The 21,881-nt window shown below is 38.7% G+C and overlaps 1 protein-coding gene across 1 annotated transcript in view; it reads left to right on the top strand.

The window, feature by feature from the left end:
• Positions 1-21,881, top strand: part of LOC134176804 (integrator complex subunit 10-like) — a 35,358-nt gene that overhangs the window by 13,392 nt on the left and 85 nt on the right. The window contains exons 6-19 of the mRNA XM_062643466.1: positions 1,726-1,789; positions 1,845-1,888; positions 3,589-3,887; positions 6,063-6,187; positions 6,344-6,436; positions 6,498-6,590; positions 6,643-6,725; positions 6,789-6,854; positions 6,907-6,957; positions 7,518-7,623; positions 7,683-7,762; positions 15,812-15,974; positions 16,038-16,119; positions 21,762-21,881. The exon at positions 21,762-21,881 is cut by the window's right edge and continues 85 nt beyond it. Of these exons, the coding sequence (XP_062499450.1) occupies positions 1,726-1,789; positions 1,845-1,888; positions 3,589-3,887; positions 6,063-6,187; positions 6,344-6,436; positions 6,498-6,590; positions 6,643-6,725; positions 6,789-6,854; positions 6,907-6,957; positions 7,518-7,623; positions 7,683-7,762; positions 15,812-15,974; positions 16,038-16,119; positions 21,762-21,881 (1,469 nt within the window). The remainder of the gene's footprint in view (positions 1-1,725; positions 1,790-1,844; positions 1,889-3,588; positions 3,888-6,062; positions 6,188-6,343; positions 6,437-6,497; positions 6,591-6,642; positions 6,726-6,788; positions 6,855-6,906; positions 6,958-7,517; positions 7,624-7,682; positions 7,763-15,811; positions 15,975-16,037; positions 16,120-21,761) is intronic.

Below are 21,881 nucleotides of genomic sequence, written 5' to 3'. Positions count from 1 at the left end.
ATGACTGAAATCTGCCCCTCCTGCAGTAAAAACCAAAACCATTGTTTTCACTTTGAAGAAATATCCAATAGTATTTTTGTTGACTTTTTGAAACAGGATAGCGTAGGTAGGTAACCTGTAAGTCCAGAGTGGCTATGTTAGGACATGGGATATAGCTCAAGCAAGCATCTGTTGAGACTTAGGCCGTGTTTCCACTAGCTGCACCTTAAACTAGTTTAGCCTAAATGGGTTTAAGAACTAAACCAGTTCAAGAAAGCGCTGTTTCCACTAGGAACTTGCACATCCGGGATGTGCAAAACAAATCGTCTAGGAACGCCTTATTTTGAAGTATTGGGCTGCTTTGTTGCCAAGTCAGAGCAGCTGTTGGTTTTCACTGATTCAGCATCTGCTAGTAGAAATTTGCATGATGATGACCAAAGACACCGTCTTGTCTCTTTCCGTAGCTACTGATTTCTCTCCCCTTGTTAACGACCCTTACATCTTTTAAGGCAATCCTATCCCAGCAAATAGTCAATATCATCAAAACGACATTGTCAGAAGCCATCTAAACAAGCGCGCTACTGTCACGTGACAGTTAAACCTAAACCACTTTGCTAAACCTACTTCGAAGTAGGTTTAAGAAGTAGGCTTAGGTTTAACATATAACTGGTTTAGTGCAGGTGGAAACAGGTCAATTCTTAAACCGGTTTAGCTTAAACCACTTGTTAAACCGGTTTAGGCACTAGTGGAAACGCGCCCTTAGTTTATTTTTCACTATTGATGATTATGGTATATTTGGAAACAGTGGAAATAGACTCTCAGTTTGTGTTCATGCTGTGCTAAGCTGTTAGTTTTTGTATGTTTATGCGGGCATTGCTCTATATTAGATGACCACTTGCTATTCACCACTATTGTTATGATTTTTTTTATCAAATGTTTGCCCTGTTTGTTTCATAATGCAGCTATTTTGTGCATGACACCAGGAATTCTGACGTAACTCACAGCTAGTTTGACAGTGGCACAAATAGAAGTACTTTGGGCACTTTCGATTTGCAGTTCTAGAACTGAAAATGTTGGCGTTTCAGAAATATTGGAATTGACAGAACCAGAATTAAATCTGAAAAATCTGCTTTGTAACGGAGCTGCTAATTGAAACAATGTCAACGCCTACTATGGCTTCATGAGCTACCGATCTACGACTACTAGAGCGACTTAATTCAGCTAACAGCACCTCTTGACCTTGTGATGGAAACGAATCTTCCTGAAACGGAGCGATAGAGCTCACAAAACTATCAGCATTGCTGTCTGAAAATAGTGCACTATCAGCCTTCCGGGACTTGTGCAGAAAAGAGGCGTGCCAATCCGAGCCTTGAACTTCTAGACCAGAGAGTGCGCCGTCAGTTCTAGCAGTTCCAGCTTCTTGGACGGAACCGTCGGAATCAGTTTGAACAGTTCCAGAACTAAATCAAACTTGAGTTCTAGCAGTTGCCGGATCTGCAAACCAAACGCGCCCTTTGACTGGTGCCAGGGTTTTCTTTATCTGATCTATAGTCTGTTTCTCATTATTGCATTTTCTGTCCATTGCAGCATGAAAGAAGGGATTTGTAGGTTATGGTCTAAGGCTCTTAGCTAAATAGTGGCATGATAGTTCAGGACACGTTAGAGATAATAAATGATGTCACTTTTGTTGTCACAGCAGTATGTTAATTATGTATGTTATCAATTAACAGTTTATCAATATTTTAGCTGGAGACAGTGAAGTTACTGTCACGTTGCTCTTCTCACAGGTTATTGTGCCAGAAGATGTTAGGTTGGATTGTCAATGTACATCTTGAGTTTATACGTTTTCATTATTTTTGCTTTAGTGAATGAAGCATTACCTCTACTTTTGTCATCTTGTCATTGTCAGGTAACTATTGTCATCTTGTCAAGCTTGAAGCATTAAGATTATCAAGTTTTTGATGTTGTAAATAATTGGTATGTACTAGAAGGACTGCAAGGTATTATGTACAGGTTTTCTTCTATTGTACTTGCAGTGTTCGAAATTCCCACTCGCCTACTTGCCAATGGCAAGTTCAAATCAAAGTTGGCAAGTAGAAGTAGCTGTTCACTCGCCAGAGAAGCAGATAGGCGTGTTTGGAATTGTAGTCAGGAGGTGTTAATAATGTTGAGTTTGCATATCCTGTAGGGCTAACTGTATACATAAGTATTGAAAAGGGCATGTTGGATGTCAGAATCGTAATCATATCTATCTAAATTGTTCATTTATATTGTGTTGTGGGAAAGGGTAGTTACATTGAACAGCTGCTGAAACTGCAGTCTCATTTACACTTCTCTTGTAACAACAAATACAGTGTAGAATGCCACTGCAAATAGATGGCTGAAGGAATTCATTCTTACTAAAAATTAGTAGGGTATTGCTGTGATGGAAGAGTAGACAAAGAATGTGACTGCAAACCTGCAAATTAACCTTCATTGTGAAACCAGACATGCTAGTGATATTTTCTGAGTTCGTAACTATAGTACTACACTCTTGTCATCTAGGCCTAAGCTGTTAATGATAAGTTCAAATTCATCTGTACTATATAGGCAATATCATGCATGATCATGTTGTCTAGTCGCCTTTCAGAAACCATCTAGCTAGTCGCCTACTATATGCAGCAAGTTGTGTAAAGGAGTAGATAGTTTCCTATGGTTGGTGGCAAGTTTAGTCTAGTCTGAATCTACTTCTAGGGTCAACAGTACACCAGAGCTTTCACACAGCTACATGTATATTGCAGTCCACATGCACAGATTTTACAGTATGGCTCATTGAGAATCTGAACATTTACATTGTAGGTGTACATGAATCTATCTAAAAACAGCTGCAGTGGTATAGAGCTGGTATGCATGGTTAGATTTAAGAAGCGTCTTTATATTGCACCTTATGGCAAGAAAATTGTCTACAACAAAAGAATCAAGAATGATGACGAGCACAAGGATAAAATGTAAATTAATGCACTTGTTTTTTGTTGTAAAACAAAGTCAATCAGTAATACACATAAGTATAGTCTAGTAAGTCCAGCAGATTCTGTTACACAATCACTACTAACTTTTAGACATAGCTAGCATGTTAATTAATTAGAAGGGGAAATGTGTATCTATCATAGTTTTGATGATATTTATTTCGTATCATATAGTTTCTCAAAACAAGCAATACAATTTTTACAAGTTTCAACACAAATTTACTTATTTTTATTGTAATTATACCAGTTACTAAAATATACTAATATATTATTATTAATTTATGCATGCATTGGGACTCCAAGGCTTTGGCGAGTAGAAAATTTTGCGAATATTGAACACTGACTTGATAGACTGTTTCGACACGTTTTATATAAACACTTATCCTTGAGACTTTGAACAATGTATTCATTGCATTAGTTTTCTTAATTAACTTGATATTTGAGAATTTGCAATTCTGATGTCCATACATTTGTAGCTTTGAGACATTTGGCTGGAGAGATGCTGTAATTTAGTAGCTTCTAAGCATCTGTATTGTACATGGTTTACTTTTTTTTGTTATTTATGTGTTGGTAGGGATGCACTTATTTATTGTTGTTTTGTTAGGCTCTACTCTCAAGGGTTCCAGTTGATGAAATTGTGTTTTGGCTTTATAAGGCATTATTTTACTGCAGTCAGAATTGCAGTGAATGTTTGATCAGCACAGCAGCTTCGGACTTTATGAAAACTGATTTAATGAGTCCCACATTGACATCACCAAGTACTCCTCGAAGGTCATCTATTGCAAATCGAGTAAAACCGGAGAATGTTTTACGAGATAGCTGGTTGATGTTGTTGAGACTGGTACAGTCAATTGGCTTGTTCTTACGGTGGAATATTCCTTCTGAGTTGTGTAACTCAGCATTGTAAGTTTTTGTAAGTGCAGCTGTGGTATTGGCTGTTGTGAGCAACATTTATTTGTTACCAGAAAGGGCTTGGTATTTGTCATTGCTAGTTTTTACATGGTTTGCTGTTTGTCTAGGTAAGGTTCAACAGGAAATAGTAGCAGTTACGTTTGTGCAATTGGGTTTACAGGGTATGAGTTAGTATACAAACTATTGTTTGGCAATCTTGGTTTATGAAATGTCTTATCTTGTTATCAAAGGTATGTCTGTCAGCTTCATAGTTGTGATCAGTTTATTATTTGGTTGAGTGTAATCTCTGTATTGTTTTTGCAAACACACACACTTTTGGACTTGAAATGTAGTCTCTTTCTCTACTTGTAATTTCTGTTTTCATGTTTTCTAAATTTATGGATGTTTTTGATAGCTTCTTCATAGGTAAAGTTGAACTTTGTATCAGAGAACAACACTGGATTACAGTTTTGTAGTTACTGAGATTTGTTATCCAAAGCATTATAAGTGCCACTGTTAGATGATAATTTTGAATTTAATTTCAGAAATTATACATTTATTGTGTTTTGAGTGAATTTGACCAGCAATGGATAGGTGTAGAAACTATGGGGGCCACGGGGCCATGGCTCTCCAATCAGCAGCCTATGGTCACTATATAGGACATCGTGAAAACGAACTACAACTGGAAGGAAACGAAGAGCTTCAATAAGAGTGTCCAGGTTAATCCCCCAACTTGTATGCCATTCCTACACCTCTGCAATGAACACATGATCAACGTAGCATGCTGTTGCTATTGTAAAGACATGTCACAAACTGTTGACAGCTCAGAAAATGCTACTTGAAATTTGTGCAGTTAACGATATGTAATTTAAACATTATTGGGCTGATGACATGAAAGCTGTTGATACTGGTATTCATTTTTAATTAGCAAGTGAAGCAAGCCTATATTTTGTCATGTTGATTGAAGGCTGCAATATTTATTTATTTATTTATTTATTTATTTATTTATTTATTTATTTATTTATTTATATGTATATGTATGTCAGCTATCATTATATGGATTTATAGTCAAATGGGGAGACGAATCGACATGATGATGCCAGGTGAATACAATTTCGACTTGGCAACACATATCCTACAAAACTGAATCATATGTCCCCTCCCGACTTTATTGAAATTTCTTGAGTAAAAGTGACTCCCACTTTTGCTTCTGTACATGACTAAGTAAAGACTGAGGAGCAGAGGAGAAGAACGCTCAACAAAAGAAATGAGAGGGAAAAGCTAGATGAAGAGCAAGTCTGTTATCTAAGTTTGCTCATGCTGATAACAGAAATTATTGCTCTGCAACCTAGTTTGAAAATACTTGCTCCTTAACATAATTTAACACGAACTTTTATTTTGTAGACAAAGATTACTGTTTATGTGTTTTATGCAACTCACAGTTTGTTTGTTCTTCTATTTGTTTGTGTGGTTGATTGTTTATGCTTGTGTATTTGTTTGTTTGTTTATTATATGTTGTCAGTCTGTTTGTGATTGTTGTGTTTGATTGCTGTCTGGTTGTTTGCCTGTTAGTCGTCTTAACGATTGGTTGTAGGGCCAACTACATTTCTTTTACATTGTGTTGCATGCTTGTTGTAAACTTGTGCATTTTTGTAGAGTCAAGAGGTTTGAGATAGAAGTATGTCTAACATAAACTATATGAATTAAGTGAAAGAAAATGTAGTCTTTATGTTTTTGAGATAGGAATTTTGTTGTTAGGTTGCCAAATAGTTTGATCACTTTTTGAATTTCAAAGTTTTCAAAGTATTTTAGAGTAGTGGCAATGAGAGTGACCTTGGAAGAAATGGTGTTAGGTCTATAACTTCTCATTAGTTTACAAAAAGTAAGGGTAGACTGATAGATTGTGTGTAGATAAAGTGGAACAGTTTGTTTCATGTTGACATTGTGCATAACATTTTTTGTGTTAGATTGATTTCTTAGACATTTTAGTATGTTTTCTGAATATTTATGTAAATTGTGTCGTTTTGTTTGTAGTGAATTGAGAATTTAGGAATCATAGTTCTGGTTTGCTTCTAGTAGTTGTAGTTGTATAGATCTTTTTATCTGTGTTTTTTAACAGTGTTTGCACTGGAGTGAATTTACGTGTGGCAGGTGGCTATAGGAGTTTTGATTGTTTCAATGTTTAAGGCTATTATCGGAAAGAGTGGCTGTATTAAAGAGCTTACCCAAATCACATCCAGCCTATTTTCATGTGTCTTTTGTTCTTCTACTTGAGAGCTTAGCCAAGTATCGAGCAGCTTTGCATATGAATTGTAAGTTGTAAGCAGTTTTGATGTTTGGCATATTTTGTTCATTTTCAAGCTATTAAAGCTTGCTACAATTACACAAGTGTTATTATTAACTGATTACACTCTCCTGTATCGGTTTTATGAGCTTCAATGTACTTTGTAATTGCAGTTGTTATGTAGCTGCTAATGAGAGCCCTCTAGTCATGGTATCATCAATAGCAGAATCAGAATCTCAACATGGATCAGAAGTTCAGACACTAGCTGTGTTAGGAGGTCAAATATTTTGTCTAATTGTTTGCTGTCTCTAGGGAAAACATGTAGTTTTATTCTATAGGAACAGAAGGGGGAAAGAAAGTCATATCAGATTTATTTAGATGTGCTGTACTTTGCTGGGATGCTGTTCATTCAGACAAGACATTGAAAACAGGTGAATTATGATGTTTAGTGTGAAGATCGAAAAGCAATGTATAAATTGGCAGATTTTGTAAATCTTCGCAAGAAATGGAGTTCTGCTGATTGGGAAATGATTGATAGTTTTGAAGTAGACTGCTGGTTGTATAAGGTTGAGATTATTGTTGGAAGATCGTAAAGTTTAGTAAACATGCCAGCGGTCTCATATGTTTAGAGAAATTTTTCACAGGTTGTTGCTTATCTTCAATCTCTTGGTGAAGGTGATTCTTTGGCAGCCACTGTAAGACATATTTCAATTTAACTCAGTTTCAGTTGCTATAAAGTTGTTCTAGATGGCTCGACTCAAACAGGCATCTTGTCTTGCAAAGATGGGGAATTTAGCTGTGAGTTTTAGCTAATTGCACACAAATTACTGTCTTGATGAGATGATCGTTACTGAATAAAATATATGATAATTCTTATGGTGTAGATGTTTGGCAGTAGTGCAGTAGTAAGCAGTTATTTTTCAATTGTTATAATCTTTATTGATTAAAACCTTAGCTTGTGTAAGTATTTCTTCTAACTTGTGCTGTGCAAGTTTGGCATAAAATAATATGCAATAATATGCTTTGTTTTTGTGCAGGAAGATTTGGGTTGTGGCTCTTTTGACCTTTATCTGTTTTCAGTTATGTAATGCTAGTTGCATGTTTTTGTTTTATCAAATCATATTTGATTTTCTCATAGAACTACAGCTGATTTTTTTAGTTTCTTTGGGTTAATTTCTACTTTACATGTTATTCTCCATGTATGCTATACTCAATCAACAAACGTGGATGGGTTGTTGTGTGTATATTTGCATGGCTGAATGATGGTTTAGACACTTGCTATTGGTTTTCTTATGTGTTAAATTTTCTTATATATATATAATCAGAAAGTAAACTGAGCTTATGTAATGTGTTGGTAGAAATCATGTGAATTGGCAATGTCTGTGCTGCTGTCAGTGCTGGATGAGATGCATATATCTGTAGGAGATGAATTACCTGATAGTGAGCTAGCTGACTTTACAAACAGTAAGACTTTTCGTGCTATACGATGTAGATGAATTGTTGCTAGTGTTTATATGCAAAAGGTGCTGATGTGTTACTGCTACCATTTGATGCAGTGTATGTTGTCCCATACTGTGTTGCAATAGCTGCTGAGCACTACAAGGTACAAATGTTATCAGTCATTGGTAGTTCTGGCAGGCTCAATAAATTAATGAATTTGTAGTACAGATGCTTTAGGAACACACTAAAGAGGCTACTGTTCTTGTAATGAAATCATTTGATTCTGATAGCTGCATGTTCATTAGTCTATAACATAACATAGGCTGGCATTCTATTCGTCGGTTGTTTTTACAAACGTTATGAATGGTTGGTTGCATAGACTTTGGTGTGGCAATATTATCTTTCAAACAAGATGTCCAGTAGCTGTGTTTATGCTTAGTTCTTAATGTTTAACTTTTTCAGTAAATTTCCTGAATCGTGTGCGTTGCCCAAACCATTATTAAACATTCCTGCTCAACTGCAAGATATTTCTTTTCTTGAGGCAGTAGTTTGACTCAGGAAACAAACTGGGTGTTCCTTTCTATTCGGTTCTCCTTGACTTAATAGCACACTCATTTTGTGCTAAGGCATCTACTTGTGGTATAGATTCTTTTTGTTGATTTTTTGACTTTACAACTCTAGTTTGTAGGTTAGCTGGTCTTTCAACATGCCAAGAATTTTGTTTGAACATTATGGTTTATACTACCTAACTCGGTTCTAGCAAGAACCATGTTTACCATCAAATTGAGGGTTGAGGTGTTTTGACGGTTGAATGCTGCCCAACTGTCATGTTTGTACACACAGAACTGACAGGGAAATCTTGTATGACTGACGATAATAAATGCTGCAGGATTTATGTAATTTTTTTGTAAAATTAGAGTTATTTTGAGATTGAGGTCATACAAATTATAAACAAGAATGTTTTGTGTCTATTTCTTTAATAACTGTGCTGTAGACTTGGAAATCTCTACAAATGCCAAAGGAGTGTGGTCAAAAACAATAATGTGGCTTGTGATGGTTGGGCTGCGGCTTTAGCTAGAACCTTGCTAACTGATTATGTGTCTTCTCATACAGTAAATTAACCCAATGGTGCAGCAATCTTCAACATGTCTGAATTAGAATGACCTCATATCTCTTTTGGGTGTTGGGTTGACTGAATATGTGAATGCTTCTGACATTTTGGCTAGTTAGATGATATGTACTTAACGCATAGCTCAGACTTGGTGTTCCTTGCATTCTCACCTTACACTTTAAATGCTTGACTGTTGGAGTGGCTTTTTTGCAGCAACAGTACTGTTGATGTATGCGGAAGTTGTCATTTCCAGGTGCATAGCAGCGCAAGCTAGATTGGTACAGGGACAGCTTAGGAACGTAAGTGGGTGTGTCCAAATGGCAATGGCACTACTATTTGGAGATTTCGTTATTTTGACGAACAGATCAATTTCCATTTTTTTGCAATATTATGTAACTATTTGCACGATACATTGTACTTCTTGGCCTACAACTTGTCGAATCTCAGTTGCCCAAACGTCAATTTACATTTTAAATGATCGCTAACACAACTAGAACATATTGAATACATCTGACAACACCACGCGAGAGTCTAGGAAACTGAGTAGAATAGCGGAAGCTTAGTTTTCTGTGCTCATTCTTGGCTTGAAAATCGTTGCCAACTGCCTTCCAACAAGTCTATGAAATCCTTGTGAATATGTAACACCATTGTTGCATTGAGATACTCGGTCTTCTGCAACATCATTGATCTTAGATATGTGCTTATGCAGAGCATTGCTGAGAGGGATCACTCACTGGTGGCATTAGTTGCTGGCATGGTCAACAGCAAATGCACAAGTTTGACATGCTCAGAAAGTACAGCTTTCTAAGCTGCCGATATATGCTGCACCATGCCACAAACAGCATGGATACCACCATTCTCTTCCACTGTATAATTTACATGGAACAGATCGAGCTGAGTAAAGAGTAGTTCCTTCTGAAAACCATCGGCATAGAACTTCAAAATTTCACATTCAGCATCATTTCTGTCTTTGCAAATGAGGAGTTTCTCGAGTTTCTGATACATCTTATTTCTTGTTCAAACCTGTTCTTAATGCATGAGGTCACTGTATCTAGGGTGCTGAAATAGATAATTCTGTAACAGTCTTCTGGTGCAGCCGGGAAAATGCCAGTGCTTGTTCCAACTTCAAACCTAGATGGTACTTTGTGCTAACAAGGTAATGTTGGCTCTCCAGTGCTATTGTCGTCAGCAAGAGCACTCTGCCAAAGTAGCTTGAAGTTCTCATCTCTTCTCGTAGACTGCATGTGACAGAAGCAATAAGTAAAATCAGATGTACTCATCTTGTCACACCCTGTAGTGTCGTGAGCATCATCTTGACCAAATGTTGTGCTTCTGCAGAGTCTTGCTTAAGTTGTCTGACTGTCTCAAAATACACTGAAGAAGATATGCTCCAAATAGATACTGAAAGTTTTCATCGGACTGTCAACTCCAATAATGTCGTCTGATTTCAGAGTCAAGACGGTCATTCAAGATTGTTTCCCACAATTCCAAAACAGCACCATAATTATCTAGAATTCCTTTGAATGTTTCAGCACTCACTGTCCTTCGTGTTGGACAAAGAGCGCGAAGTTTGACAGCATCTGGGGAAGTGTTTGCTTTAATGACCTTAAAAAGAGCTTGACACTTAGGAGAGTACTGCAAGAGTTTACTGATTTCATGGGTGGTGTCCATGATAGACTGTAGAAATATTCTGTCTCGTAGGATGTCATCAACAATAATAAGGCTCACCGCATGTCCGTAGCAATGAGTGAACAATCCACGTGGCTTCTGTTTTAATATCTGTGTCACTACACCATTCTTCTTGCCAGTCATGTTACTGGCTCCATCATAACACTGCCCTTGACATCTTGACAATTGTTTGCTCCATCAACACATTCATCAAAGATTTTAGATTTCTGAATACGTCCAACTAGTTCACGAAGAACTGTTTGCGACATCAACTTTAAGATTTCATTTTGAATTTTTTGGCTGGTGTATTTGTCCTTGGTTTTTGCTGACCATTCAACAATACGACATATCAATTAAGACTAACCTAGTGTTTACCAAAAAACACTTACTTTCTGATCAAGCGATCTAAGCTTAAGTAGTAGTATAGAATTGCTTTCGCTATGGTCATGACCACTTAAAGCCTAATTTGGCACCAAAACCACTAGTGATAGCAGAACGTTTTCATTTTCACAGGTGCACTCAAACTGTGGGCGAGTCCATCACATCGTATGTTGCTGAGCTGAGGAAATTGTCTAGAGACTGCAACTTTGGAGAACAACTGGATGACGCTATCAGAACCCAATTAGTTTGCGGTCTAGGCTGTTGATATTGCAGTAGCGATGGAAGTGGCAGCAAAGGATATACGTGAGATGATGAGTCAGCAACCCAATTCACTGGTAGGTGTTGAGGGCGATGTTCACCGAACAAAAACTAGATCAATACCTTGGCTGCGCAAAGACAAAGCCTACTACCGCTGCAGAAATCCAAATCATTTGGCACCCGCCTGTTGGCATAGGGAAACTGTGTGTTCTGCATGCAGAAAGAAAGGCCACATCGCGTCGGTGTGTCGCTCAAGGTGTCAACTGGCACAACAAGCAGCAGCTACAGGAGAAATCAAATACGTCAGTGAGCAGTCAGATGCAGGCAAAGAGCAGCAAGAGTGGATTGTACTTACCCTAAATTGCTAGACCACTCCACCCATTCAAGTGATGGTACAACTGTCAGGAAATCCAGTGACTATGGAAGTTGAAACAGGGCATGAGTATCTCTTATGCCCATACAACAGTTGAGCAACCTTGGAGTTCCAACTACATTAGAGCCCACTCATTGCACACTGGAAACAGTGGCTGTGCTTGGGCATGTGCGGGTAGAAGTACAGTATCAACAGCAAGGAAAGTCACTACCCTTGTGCTGGCATTGATTGGGCGCAACTGGCTAGGACAAATCAAATTAGATTGGCATTATATGAACCATGTTCAGAGTACTTCCATCGATCAAAACCTGCAGAGCATTCTTTATAAACACTCAGCTCTTTTTGCTCCAGGGTTGGGGACCATGCATATTCCTGCCTCAACCAACATGAAACCAGGGACAGTCCCGAAGTTTTTCAAGCATAGATTTGTGCCGTGTGCTTTACATGAGGCAGTGGAAGAGGAGTTGAAGTGACTGAAATGTGAAGGAGTCATTGAGAAGGACGATGTGCGTGAGTGGGGAACTCCCGTTGTGTGTGTAAGTGATTACAAGGTCACTTTGAACCAAAGCATACAGGTAGACCAGTACCCTTTGTCACAACCAGACCCTCTTTTTTACCAATTGTCAGGCGGCAAGGAATTTTTGATACTGGACTTATTGCATGCATATCGACAAAAGCCTTTGACTGAGGACTCAAAAGATAACACAACCATCAACACCAACAAAGGGCTCTATTGATACCTTCGCATACCATTTGGCGTAGCATGAGTGCCGGTGAAGTTTCAAAAGGCAGTTGACCAAATCCTAGAAGGACTACCAAGAGTTGGAGCGTATATGGAAGATCTTATAATCACTGGTCCAACCGTGGAACAACATCTCCAAAACCTAGAGGAGTGCTGAAACATTTAGTAAAACATGGTGTATGTCTACATGAGGACAAATGTCAGTTTCTGAAACTATTGGTGAACTTTCTGGGACACCAGATCAATACGAATGGTGTCCATGTTTCCGAGGCCAAAGTGGCAGGCATCCGACAGTGTCCTAGTTCTGAAAACACAACACAGCTACAATCATTCCTAGAAAATGGCGAACTACCACAATTGTTACATTTCAAACTTGTCGTCTATTCTGCAACCACTCACAGGTTTATTGCGAAAAGGCCAAAATGGAATTGAACAAAGTCGTGTGAACAAGCACTTCAATTAGTCAAGGACAAATTCACCAGTGCCCCTGTCTTGGCCTATTGTGATCCGAATCTACCATTGCGTGTGACACAAATTATGCCAAATGGACAGGAACAGCCGGTTGCATTCGTCTTTCGCACGATGACATCAACCAAATGGAGTTATTGCCAATTAGAACAGGAGGCGTTGGCAATAATTATTGCTATAAAAAATTTCATCAGTACATCTATTGCAGACATTTTGTTTAGGTCACAGACCATAAACCGTTAATGACATACTCAGTCCCAAGAAGGGCATACCTACCATGCAATTTAAATATTCTAAAGAGAATGTCTCTGCCAAAGCCTTATCCAGACTTCCTTGCCTGACAACTGCGGAGGAGGAAGCTGAGCTACTAGTTTCTTTTCACCTTGATGAGGTACATGATTTGCCAGTCACAGCCAAACAGCTGGCAATAGCTACTCGTCAAGGTCTGATTGTTTCAAAAGTTTTGCACTGGACATGATCTGGATGGCCTCCGCAGTTGTACCGACGTGGAATTCAACTGTACGCCAACAGGCAGCACGAACTGTTGGCTGCACAGGACTGTTTGTTGTGGGGAAACAGAGTAATTATACCACCTTCTTTTTGAGATCATTTACTTTAAGAGTTGCATTATCAACACATTGGTGCCAGTCGCATGAAGAGGTTGGCCAGAAGCCATTTTGGTGGCCTCACCTAGACAGCACCATTGAACAGCAGGCTCGATCTTGTGCTAGTTGCAACGTACATCAGGATATGCTAGCTTCCGCACCCTTGTATCATTGGAGTTGGCCAAACACTCCGTGTATCATGTCCACATCGATTTCACAGAACTCAATGGAAACCATTTCTGTGCTTATTCGAAATGGTTAGAAGAGGTTCATATGCCATCAACAACCAATTCCACAGCTACGATTCAAGTTCTGAGGGGGTATATTGCTACTCATGGGCTGCTATTATACCTAGTCTCAGGTAATGGACTACCAGTCTAAAGAATTTACATCTTCATGAAGCAAAATTGAGTCTGCCATACTCGAACATCACCGTTTTATCCCTCCTCCAATGGAGCTGCTGAAAAGGCAGTACAGACTCTCAAAAAAGCTTTAGCAAAGGATACATCTACAGTTTCTTTAATTAAAGCACAAGTTGGGGAATTTCTTGGTAAGCTATCGCACTACACCCCACTTTACAAAGGGACAAGCACCATGCACTCTACTGATGTGTAGGTCTATCCGCACGAGTTTGGATCTCATACACCAAAATTTGACAAATGTGGTTTGTCAACGTCAACAGTCACAACGCCTGGCTTATGACAATAGCCAGCCTTTGCAGGAGCTTAAGGTCAGAGACACAGTGCTATTCGGGAGTACCACACGTATCAGTCTAAATGGTCGGAAGGCACCATCACACAAGGACTAGGGCCCTTGACTTATGAGGTATATGTTCCAGACATTCAAATAACATGGAAACATCACATTGTCCAGCTGATACATTGCCCAGGTTTGATCAGGTTATCAGCTAAGCCAACAGTTGTTCCAATAGCCAAAGCATCAAGCAATGGTAGCTCCAAGACATTTCTGTTCCTTCAATTGCACCTGAAAAGAAAAGATCTGTACTGTGTGGTGACCATCCAGAACCATCACTTTCCGCGATCACTGGCATAGATAGACATCTGAGCATAGCTTCACCTGCAGCGATACACTGTACCTTCAAGAATAACCAGACCTGCTCAGGGGCATCACCAGCACTCCGTCAATTTACTACACCATTTCCAGATTAAATTTCATTCATAGTCAGTTCAAATTCATACGTTGTCAGTTCAAGTTCATACTTTGTCATTTCGAATTGGCATTATGTCAAATCAGATTCATTCACAGTCATTTCAAATCTGTCATGTGTCATTTTACATTTGCTACTGATGCATATGTATGTCAATTGCACACAACTGTGACTGATTGACCACAATAGATTGAAATCAGGTATGTTCATACGCTTTATTCTGTAAACTGAGCAAATACACTCTATCACACAAACGATATTCTAGCATTACAGTACACGATGAAACACAACACCAAGTTAATTAGTCATCTCATGTCAATTTCCAAGAGTGAGATTACCTCTATCCATATTACATAGTGGTTGACCAGTGTGTTTGATTAACTAAATAAATAACGGGCAACTAGCAGTGGATCTAAAGTTGATTCAACTGCTTCTTTATCAATTTTTTTCATAATTTGGCATTGATGTGCTTCCTGCATATGCGTTGTGCTCGGTGGGGTGTTTACAGAAAGTCAGTCTTCTTGATACTGGCTTCACGAATAGTCGAATTAGTAAACTATGCCAAGAGTTTGCTCAATAGCTTAACACACATCCAAAATACTAGCGGTAAACCAAACTAAGAGCAGTGCTATAAACATGAATGTACACCACGATTTCAAATGACTCATGACAGATTTGAAATGACTGTGAATGAATTTGAATTGACAAGTGACCAATTTGAAATGACTAAATGAATCTGATTTGACATAATGCCATTTGAAATGACAAAGTATGAACTTGAACTGACGAAATACAAATTTGAAGTGACTATGAATGAATTTGAAGTGACTATGAACAAATTTAATCTGGAAATGGTGTAGAGTGACTCGACCAACCTGAGAGACTTGACTTATAGTTGGTTTGGTAGTTTTATTTCAGTTGTGTTTTAGCATAATGTTACAGCTACTATGATCGTTTCATTTTTGTCCGTGGACATTGGTTTGAGGGGTAAGAGTTATTAAAGGGGAAGTGTGGTGTAGTATTGTGCATGTGTACCTTCTAGACGTCCATTATACATAGATTGTACTGTTGTTTCTCTTACTTTTCACGTTACCACAATAACAAATCAATTAAAGGAGTTAGGACTAAAGCGGACTGACCTCAGACGCATACTAACTGCATGCGTAACTTTGGGATAACATGCTGTGTGTCTAAACTATGTTCTTGTAACAGAAAGAACCAAACAGAGTCCTGCCTGTTACATGCCTAGTTTGCTTACTAGAGTTGGACCACTTTGCAATCAATAGATGTTCATTAGCAAATATTGGATTACGGTCTGTCTTGATTTCTCCATTTTGGGATAGCCTGATTTAGTTCTAATTCCTTCAATTGACGTTGTTAATGTTTGTTGTGGCTGTTTGATTGCTTATTATATAGTTGTTATTAATTATGTTTCTAGAGTATTGCTTTTGAGGTTGAGAGAAATGACATAGCTCTCAGTCATTTGATGGTCTTATGTCAGTATGATTGGCCAAATATGCATCAACTATTTCTTCAAGTTATGAAACGAGTCAAAGACAATAGAGGTCTTATATTTGAAAGCTTTTTCAAGTATATAAGAGGTAGGTGGGCTGGGAATGCTCATGATGTGTATGTTCAAAGGGTAATGATGATCTATATTGCAGATATTGACATGTTGGAGGAGATGATGTGGCTGTCAAATACAGATACTTGTCAGTTGTGTTTACTGCCCTCTTCATCGCAAAGGTAACAGATTTATACAATATTTGCTAGTTTCTTGACAGCACCAGTTTCTATGTTGAACGCATTCTGATTGGGTTCAAGTGTTGGTTGCCAAAAAGTTTGACAGAGAGTGGATAGTGGTCATATTTGCATAGATCAATCCTTTAGAAATGTCAGTTGTGTATATCTGAAATTATTGCACTGTTTTAGTTTTATTATTATTTTGCAAGGTTTTTTAACACATTGTATGATTATTAAGATAGTTATTAGTAAACAAGGCATGCAATCAAGATTATTATGAGAAACTTACAGTGTAGTAGTTGTGCTAGATATGTGTTGTTTGAAGTGTTTATAATTGTATGTCAAATCAAAACCATGTAATAATATTACTTTACCGACATTATGGTATCCACATGGACGTGTAATACATTGTATTTGCTTGCACATACTTAGATAGCTAGGGACATTGACTAATAATAACAATAATGAGGTATTGTATTTATACTAGAATTTTAAAAACTTTTCTCTGAAAAAAAGAGAAATAGATGTAGGGATTGTGTAAAAAGTAATAGAAACAAGATTAAGATAATATGAACCAAAGCCAGACATCATTAGTGAATCCTTCCAACTCACTAAAAGTAAAATGTAGGGAATGTGGTTGGAAGGATTCACTAATGATGTCTGGCTTTGGTTCATATTATCTTAATCTTGTTTCTATTACTTTTTATACAATCCCTACATCTATTTCTTTTTTCAGAGAAAAAGTTTTTAAAATTCTAGTTTGGTAAGTTTTTAAGAGTGCGAAAGCACAGCCTACTCCATTAATTAAACAAAAAATTTATAGTCTAACATAAATACACGTTTCCTAAATCATACTTGGTCTACATTTATAGTCTCATATCTCGAGCTTGTGGATCTTAGAATTACAGTGTACTTGCAAAATATGCAGCTAAGAGCTATGCAGTGTTTGTGTATATGTGGATTGAATCAGACGTTACATGTAGTTGCAATATACCACTAGTAAGTATGAAACTGTGTTCTACTCGCTTCAGAGCTCCGAGCATGTGCATGTAGTTGTGTGTGTGTGTGTGTGTGTGTGTGTGTGTGTGTGTGTGTGTGTGTGTGTGTGTGTGTGTGTGTGTGTGTGTGTGTGTGCACTGCAAAATATTTCGATCTCGTGCAAAAGGTCGAGATTGGAGAAGGAATGTATGCAGATGATTAGCTGTTAGATCTCCTGGTTGTCTACAACAATTTCTAGATGCGTTCTTGCATAATTTTTAAATTTGTGTCCAGTGGGGTATGAGTATTAGTGTTTAAACAACTAAAGTTCTTGGTGTGGGCAACAAAGCAAGCTCGCATTTCCATTGATGGTCATGCATCACGTTACAGACTGTTAATGAGTTTGTTATCTTGACCACTAAGTTAATTGAAAACACAAGATTCATTAACTTAAGTTAGATAGACATGTCACTACTATGAGAACCGAGATGCCAGTTTCAGCAGCGTCAGCTTTTTCTTCGTCATCATTGTTGACCAGGTGTCATTGAACTCTACACGCACATGCCGACATTTACGCACGTGCACGTGACCGAGCGTGTGTCTACGCGCGTTCCGAGCCTCTTGAACAAAAGCTCGACTTCTACACGCGACCGGCTTGTACACAGTACGAGGTCTTTGATTTGCGGGAGTTCGGTCCTAAATATAATGCGGTAGCACTACTGCCTGTTCTCCATAAGTGTGAACTTTGAAAATCATCAATATCTCTGCTGTTTAGTCGACTTTCGCGACGATCTCGGTATCGTTAGATACCACTAGGTCTGGCATTTCTGTTTATCAAATTATCTAAGCCTTTCCTGCAAACGAAACGGAAGGATAATACTTGTGCATATCAAGCACAAACAGGTGGAGCAATGGCTATTATCCAATTATCTTGTAAGACCAACGGCTCAGCAACTGGAACCATTTAAGATAATTGTATAACATGGTCCAACTGGAGCAGCTCTTAGTGCTCTAATGAGCACACCTGGTGTGACCTCTACTTCATTACTCATTTCCGAGTTCACGCTTATGGGGAACACACAGTAGTCAAACGGCAAAATTTTTTATTGTAGGCCACACCTCTAGGCTTGTAACAAACGTCACATTCCGAGCGCTGCAAAGTCGACATTTCGTGATGAAAGCGAGCCAAATTAATTTGCTTTTGCCATAATTCAAATGCTTGAAGACGTTGGTGTTCCAACTACGGCAAGAAGAGGTATACTGCGTCTTCCATTGCGATCGATGTCGTTCAACGTCACTTCTAATTAATTAATTACGGGCACTTCTTGCGTTTGCTGTGCAATTCAAGAGCGTGATTATTTGCCTAACTGTAGGCTTTCAGATTTTTCAACCGCGAAACGTGTCAAGAATTCTTGTGGCTTTGTTCGTACACGTGTACCCTAGACTGCTTCATGCAACGTAGCAAGAGCTTGTGATTGGCTGCCTAGTTATTGTTTGCTAACAATTGCTTACAACAATTGCTTGAACGTAAGTAGGGTAGCAGGTTCAAATCCATTGTAGAAATCTTTTTTCTTAGATGTTTCTTTTTCTATCATCAAAAGAATACAGGTCGGCTTATTCTACGTTGTTTTCCAAAGTTTAGCTTTAGATATGCTGTAGTTAAAGAGTTATGCGTGACGAAAAAGAAGAAGAAGAAGAAAGAAGACAAAATCCAGCGAAAACTCCGAAATTGACGAGCGTTTTTCTTCTTCTGAAGACAAGCTGAGATCAATTCAGAAGTAGTCAAGCGTAGATGAACTTGTAAGGTTTTCTATCTCTCGTTTTCAAGATATCTAGCCGTGTTTTAAGGTGATTTCTGAAGGTCTAAAATCTGACCACGCCCACACAACCTGGTCAATCCCTACATGCAGGGTACTACCGTACCCTGTGATTTGATTAGGGACAGCACTAAATTTTGTTATTTCACTAAATTTTTGTTTTTGGTTATTATCTCGAGCGTGCATGCACTAGGGTTACAGTAATAGCTCTAGACGGCCGGACCAAGTGACCAACGACCCACAATTTGGAATGAAGCACATTGTTATCAATAGTGTTAATTAGGACAGTGTTAGTCAATGTGTCCAGCCCCTTCTCACGCTCTTTGTGTTAATTTAATTAGCAGGGCACTGTACACCTGGTAGTCAGTCTACGGAAATAGCCCGCTCGTTATCTTTCAAAACAAGACCCGGATTATCTGCATCTCATTGTGTTACAATGTCCCGTATTCGGTGCTTGATATGTCAGCTACTTTACTGATAATCTGTGTAGCCACCAGACCTTTTTCTTCTCCATTGTTGCAACGTGTAGTGAAAAGAAGGTTTGGAGCATAAATTCAACGATAGGTAGGATGCAACATAGGACGAGTTTTCATAGAAGAGGGACGGAAGTGGACGCACTTTGATGCTGTCACCGCCATGGCGCCTCACTTCGTGAATATTGTCTCAGGAAACGAGATGGCCAGTTACCCTGTTTCGATCAGCATAGGATGCAGTGTATCTTAGTCGATTGCTAACAACAGTTTGCGTTGGTCTCGTGATTTCTTTTGCACAGGAGACGATGATGAAACGGGCGGAAATGGCTGATCTTGAAATGCACGGTGTGCAGTGCCAGTAAGTATATTCACTACGAAGTACGGGCGCTTTTGTATGAATCTTCAGGTCTTCAGGTGTGCGTTGATTCTTTTGGAGGCGATTTATTGTCGTTTAGGGTACAGGCAAGACGATTTATGTTTAGATGGTTTTGCACCTTGGTGGTGGGTGGCCAACTTTTGAACCTCCTGTGCATTTAGCTCCACCGCTAGAAGGCAATTTGTTTCCCTCATGCTATTGCATTGATGTTTTTCTTTTCACTCTACAAGAGCAGCACCAAACCGTTGCTTGTGAGGGTGTCTATCGGTTGCATGAAATACGAGTTTTGTCGACTCGGGTCACAAGATCTTACGCATTTTCAGTATTCCTGGTTGGCAACTCTGGTCTAGTCGCAGTTTGTTTCTTATGTGTGTCGTTTCTTTCGTGTGTCATTTCTTGCATGTGAAGTAGCTTTTCCATGTTGCCTAAGTGAGCAGCTGAGGGTTTAGCACTTAAGTGCTGCTTCATTTCATTGTGTTTTCTGACAAAAGGATCAATGTAACGTCATAGGCATAGCATTTTATTGGATATTAAAGCAAAGTATTCTACAACAATTACAATTGGGTTTTGATCTGTATTTTGGTCACAAAATCAAGGGTGCAAAGAGATTATGCATGTTGATAACTCTGTTGCTTTGCATACTGAAATGGATGTTGTACTTACTGGTTACCACAGGCTCGTAGAAAGTCTGGCCTAATGTGCACCAAGAGCTGTGGTCCAAGGATAGCGCAGCATGCTGGTGTTTATTGCATAACTGCCTTTGAATAATTACTCTAGTTTACTAACAAGTTTTGTGGTACGTGGCCTTGCAATGATCTTCTACTCCACACTCTCAGGGCAGCATAAATTGCAATTGAGTCAAGTAGGATCGAACTTCCAGACCAGAGAGCGCGCGAACTCTAGTCTGGACCAAGTCGATACTAGAATGATTTTGGAAGTAGCCTTCTAAGCTCATCAGCTCCTTACAACTGGAATGTCAGTTGTAAATTCTGATTGGTTTAGCAGTAATTGGTTATGCTAAGTGCATTAACGCTGATTGCACTCGTGTGAAATCCTCGTGGGCGGCTAACTGCACACCACAGCCATGATCACACACACATGTTACTGTTAGTTTCAGCTTCAGTTCTTCAATATTTTCATGCTTGTTGTAACAGGACATGCACAGCAGCATCGCTAGATCATCACCTTTGACAACTGGTCGAGCGGTAGTCTTGCCAGTCGAGCGGTTAGAGTAGCTAGCAGTCTGCCGAAGAATCAAAGAGTCGTGGTTTCATGCTGTCCACCAAGATATTGCTGCAAACACAGGCAGACGTCTCTTCTTTGTTCGTGAGATCTCATGGCATTTACAAATGATATGTTTCTAGGTAATACGATCTTACGCTGTTAGACTACCATTTAGCATTGCTTTTGATAAGTACTTCCGAAATTATTTTAGTATTGTTTTGGTCCAGACTAGAGTTCGCGCGCTTTGCTCTCTCTGGTCTGGAAGTTTGAGGCTATGAGTCAAGTTGCCATGATGTACTTTTGTTCAAACTCTAATGTATTAGTTATTTAATCACCCATACCTTCAACCGGTAGTTTTGGGCAATCGTCGACTGGGGAAGTACAGTTATTGAAAGATGGTCTGGAAAAACCAGACTGACTGGATCGATTCATACCACTCTTGACCATCATTGAGTAGGTGACAATTTTGAGTGTTTGTTCTTCTAAACAGTTATTGAAACAGAACTGGAGATAAGATACTTCGTTTACAGTATTTGTACATGTAGTAACTGATTGTGATGCCTTTGCCAATGGTCAATGATTGATTAAGTTATAAATCAATAGTCAAACGTTTGCTTACATTGCTCATTGTGTTGCAGTTATTAAAACTGAAATGGTTTCCTAGTTCGAGCAGGGATCGATTACTATATTGATCTACACTGTAGATGCTAACACTTGTTTGTACAAGTATGTTTATATGTTTCAGTTATACAAACTTTGTTTATTTTTGGCTTGCAGACAACGTACTGTGACAAGAGGAGTTGATAAGGAGTCTAAAGAAGAGCTTCGAGATGCGTTTGAGAATCAAGCAAAGTATGCAGAAGACAAGTTTATTTCTACTCTTTACTTATTTGTTCA

The sequence above is a fragment of the Corticium candelabrum genome, chromosome 3 (genome assembly GCF_963422355.1).
Source record: "Corticium candelabrum chromosome 3, ooCorCand1.1, whole genome shotgun sequence".
Classification (NCBI taxonomy): Eukaryota; Metazoa; Porifera; class Homoscleromorpha; order Homosclerophorida; family Plakinidae; genus Corticium; species Corticium candelabrum.
This window is presented reverse-complemented; position numbering and strand designations above follow the sequence as displayed.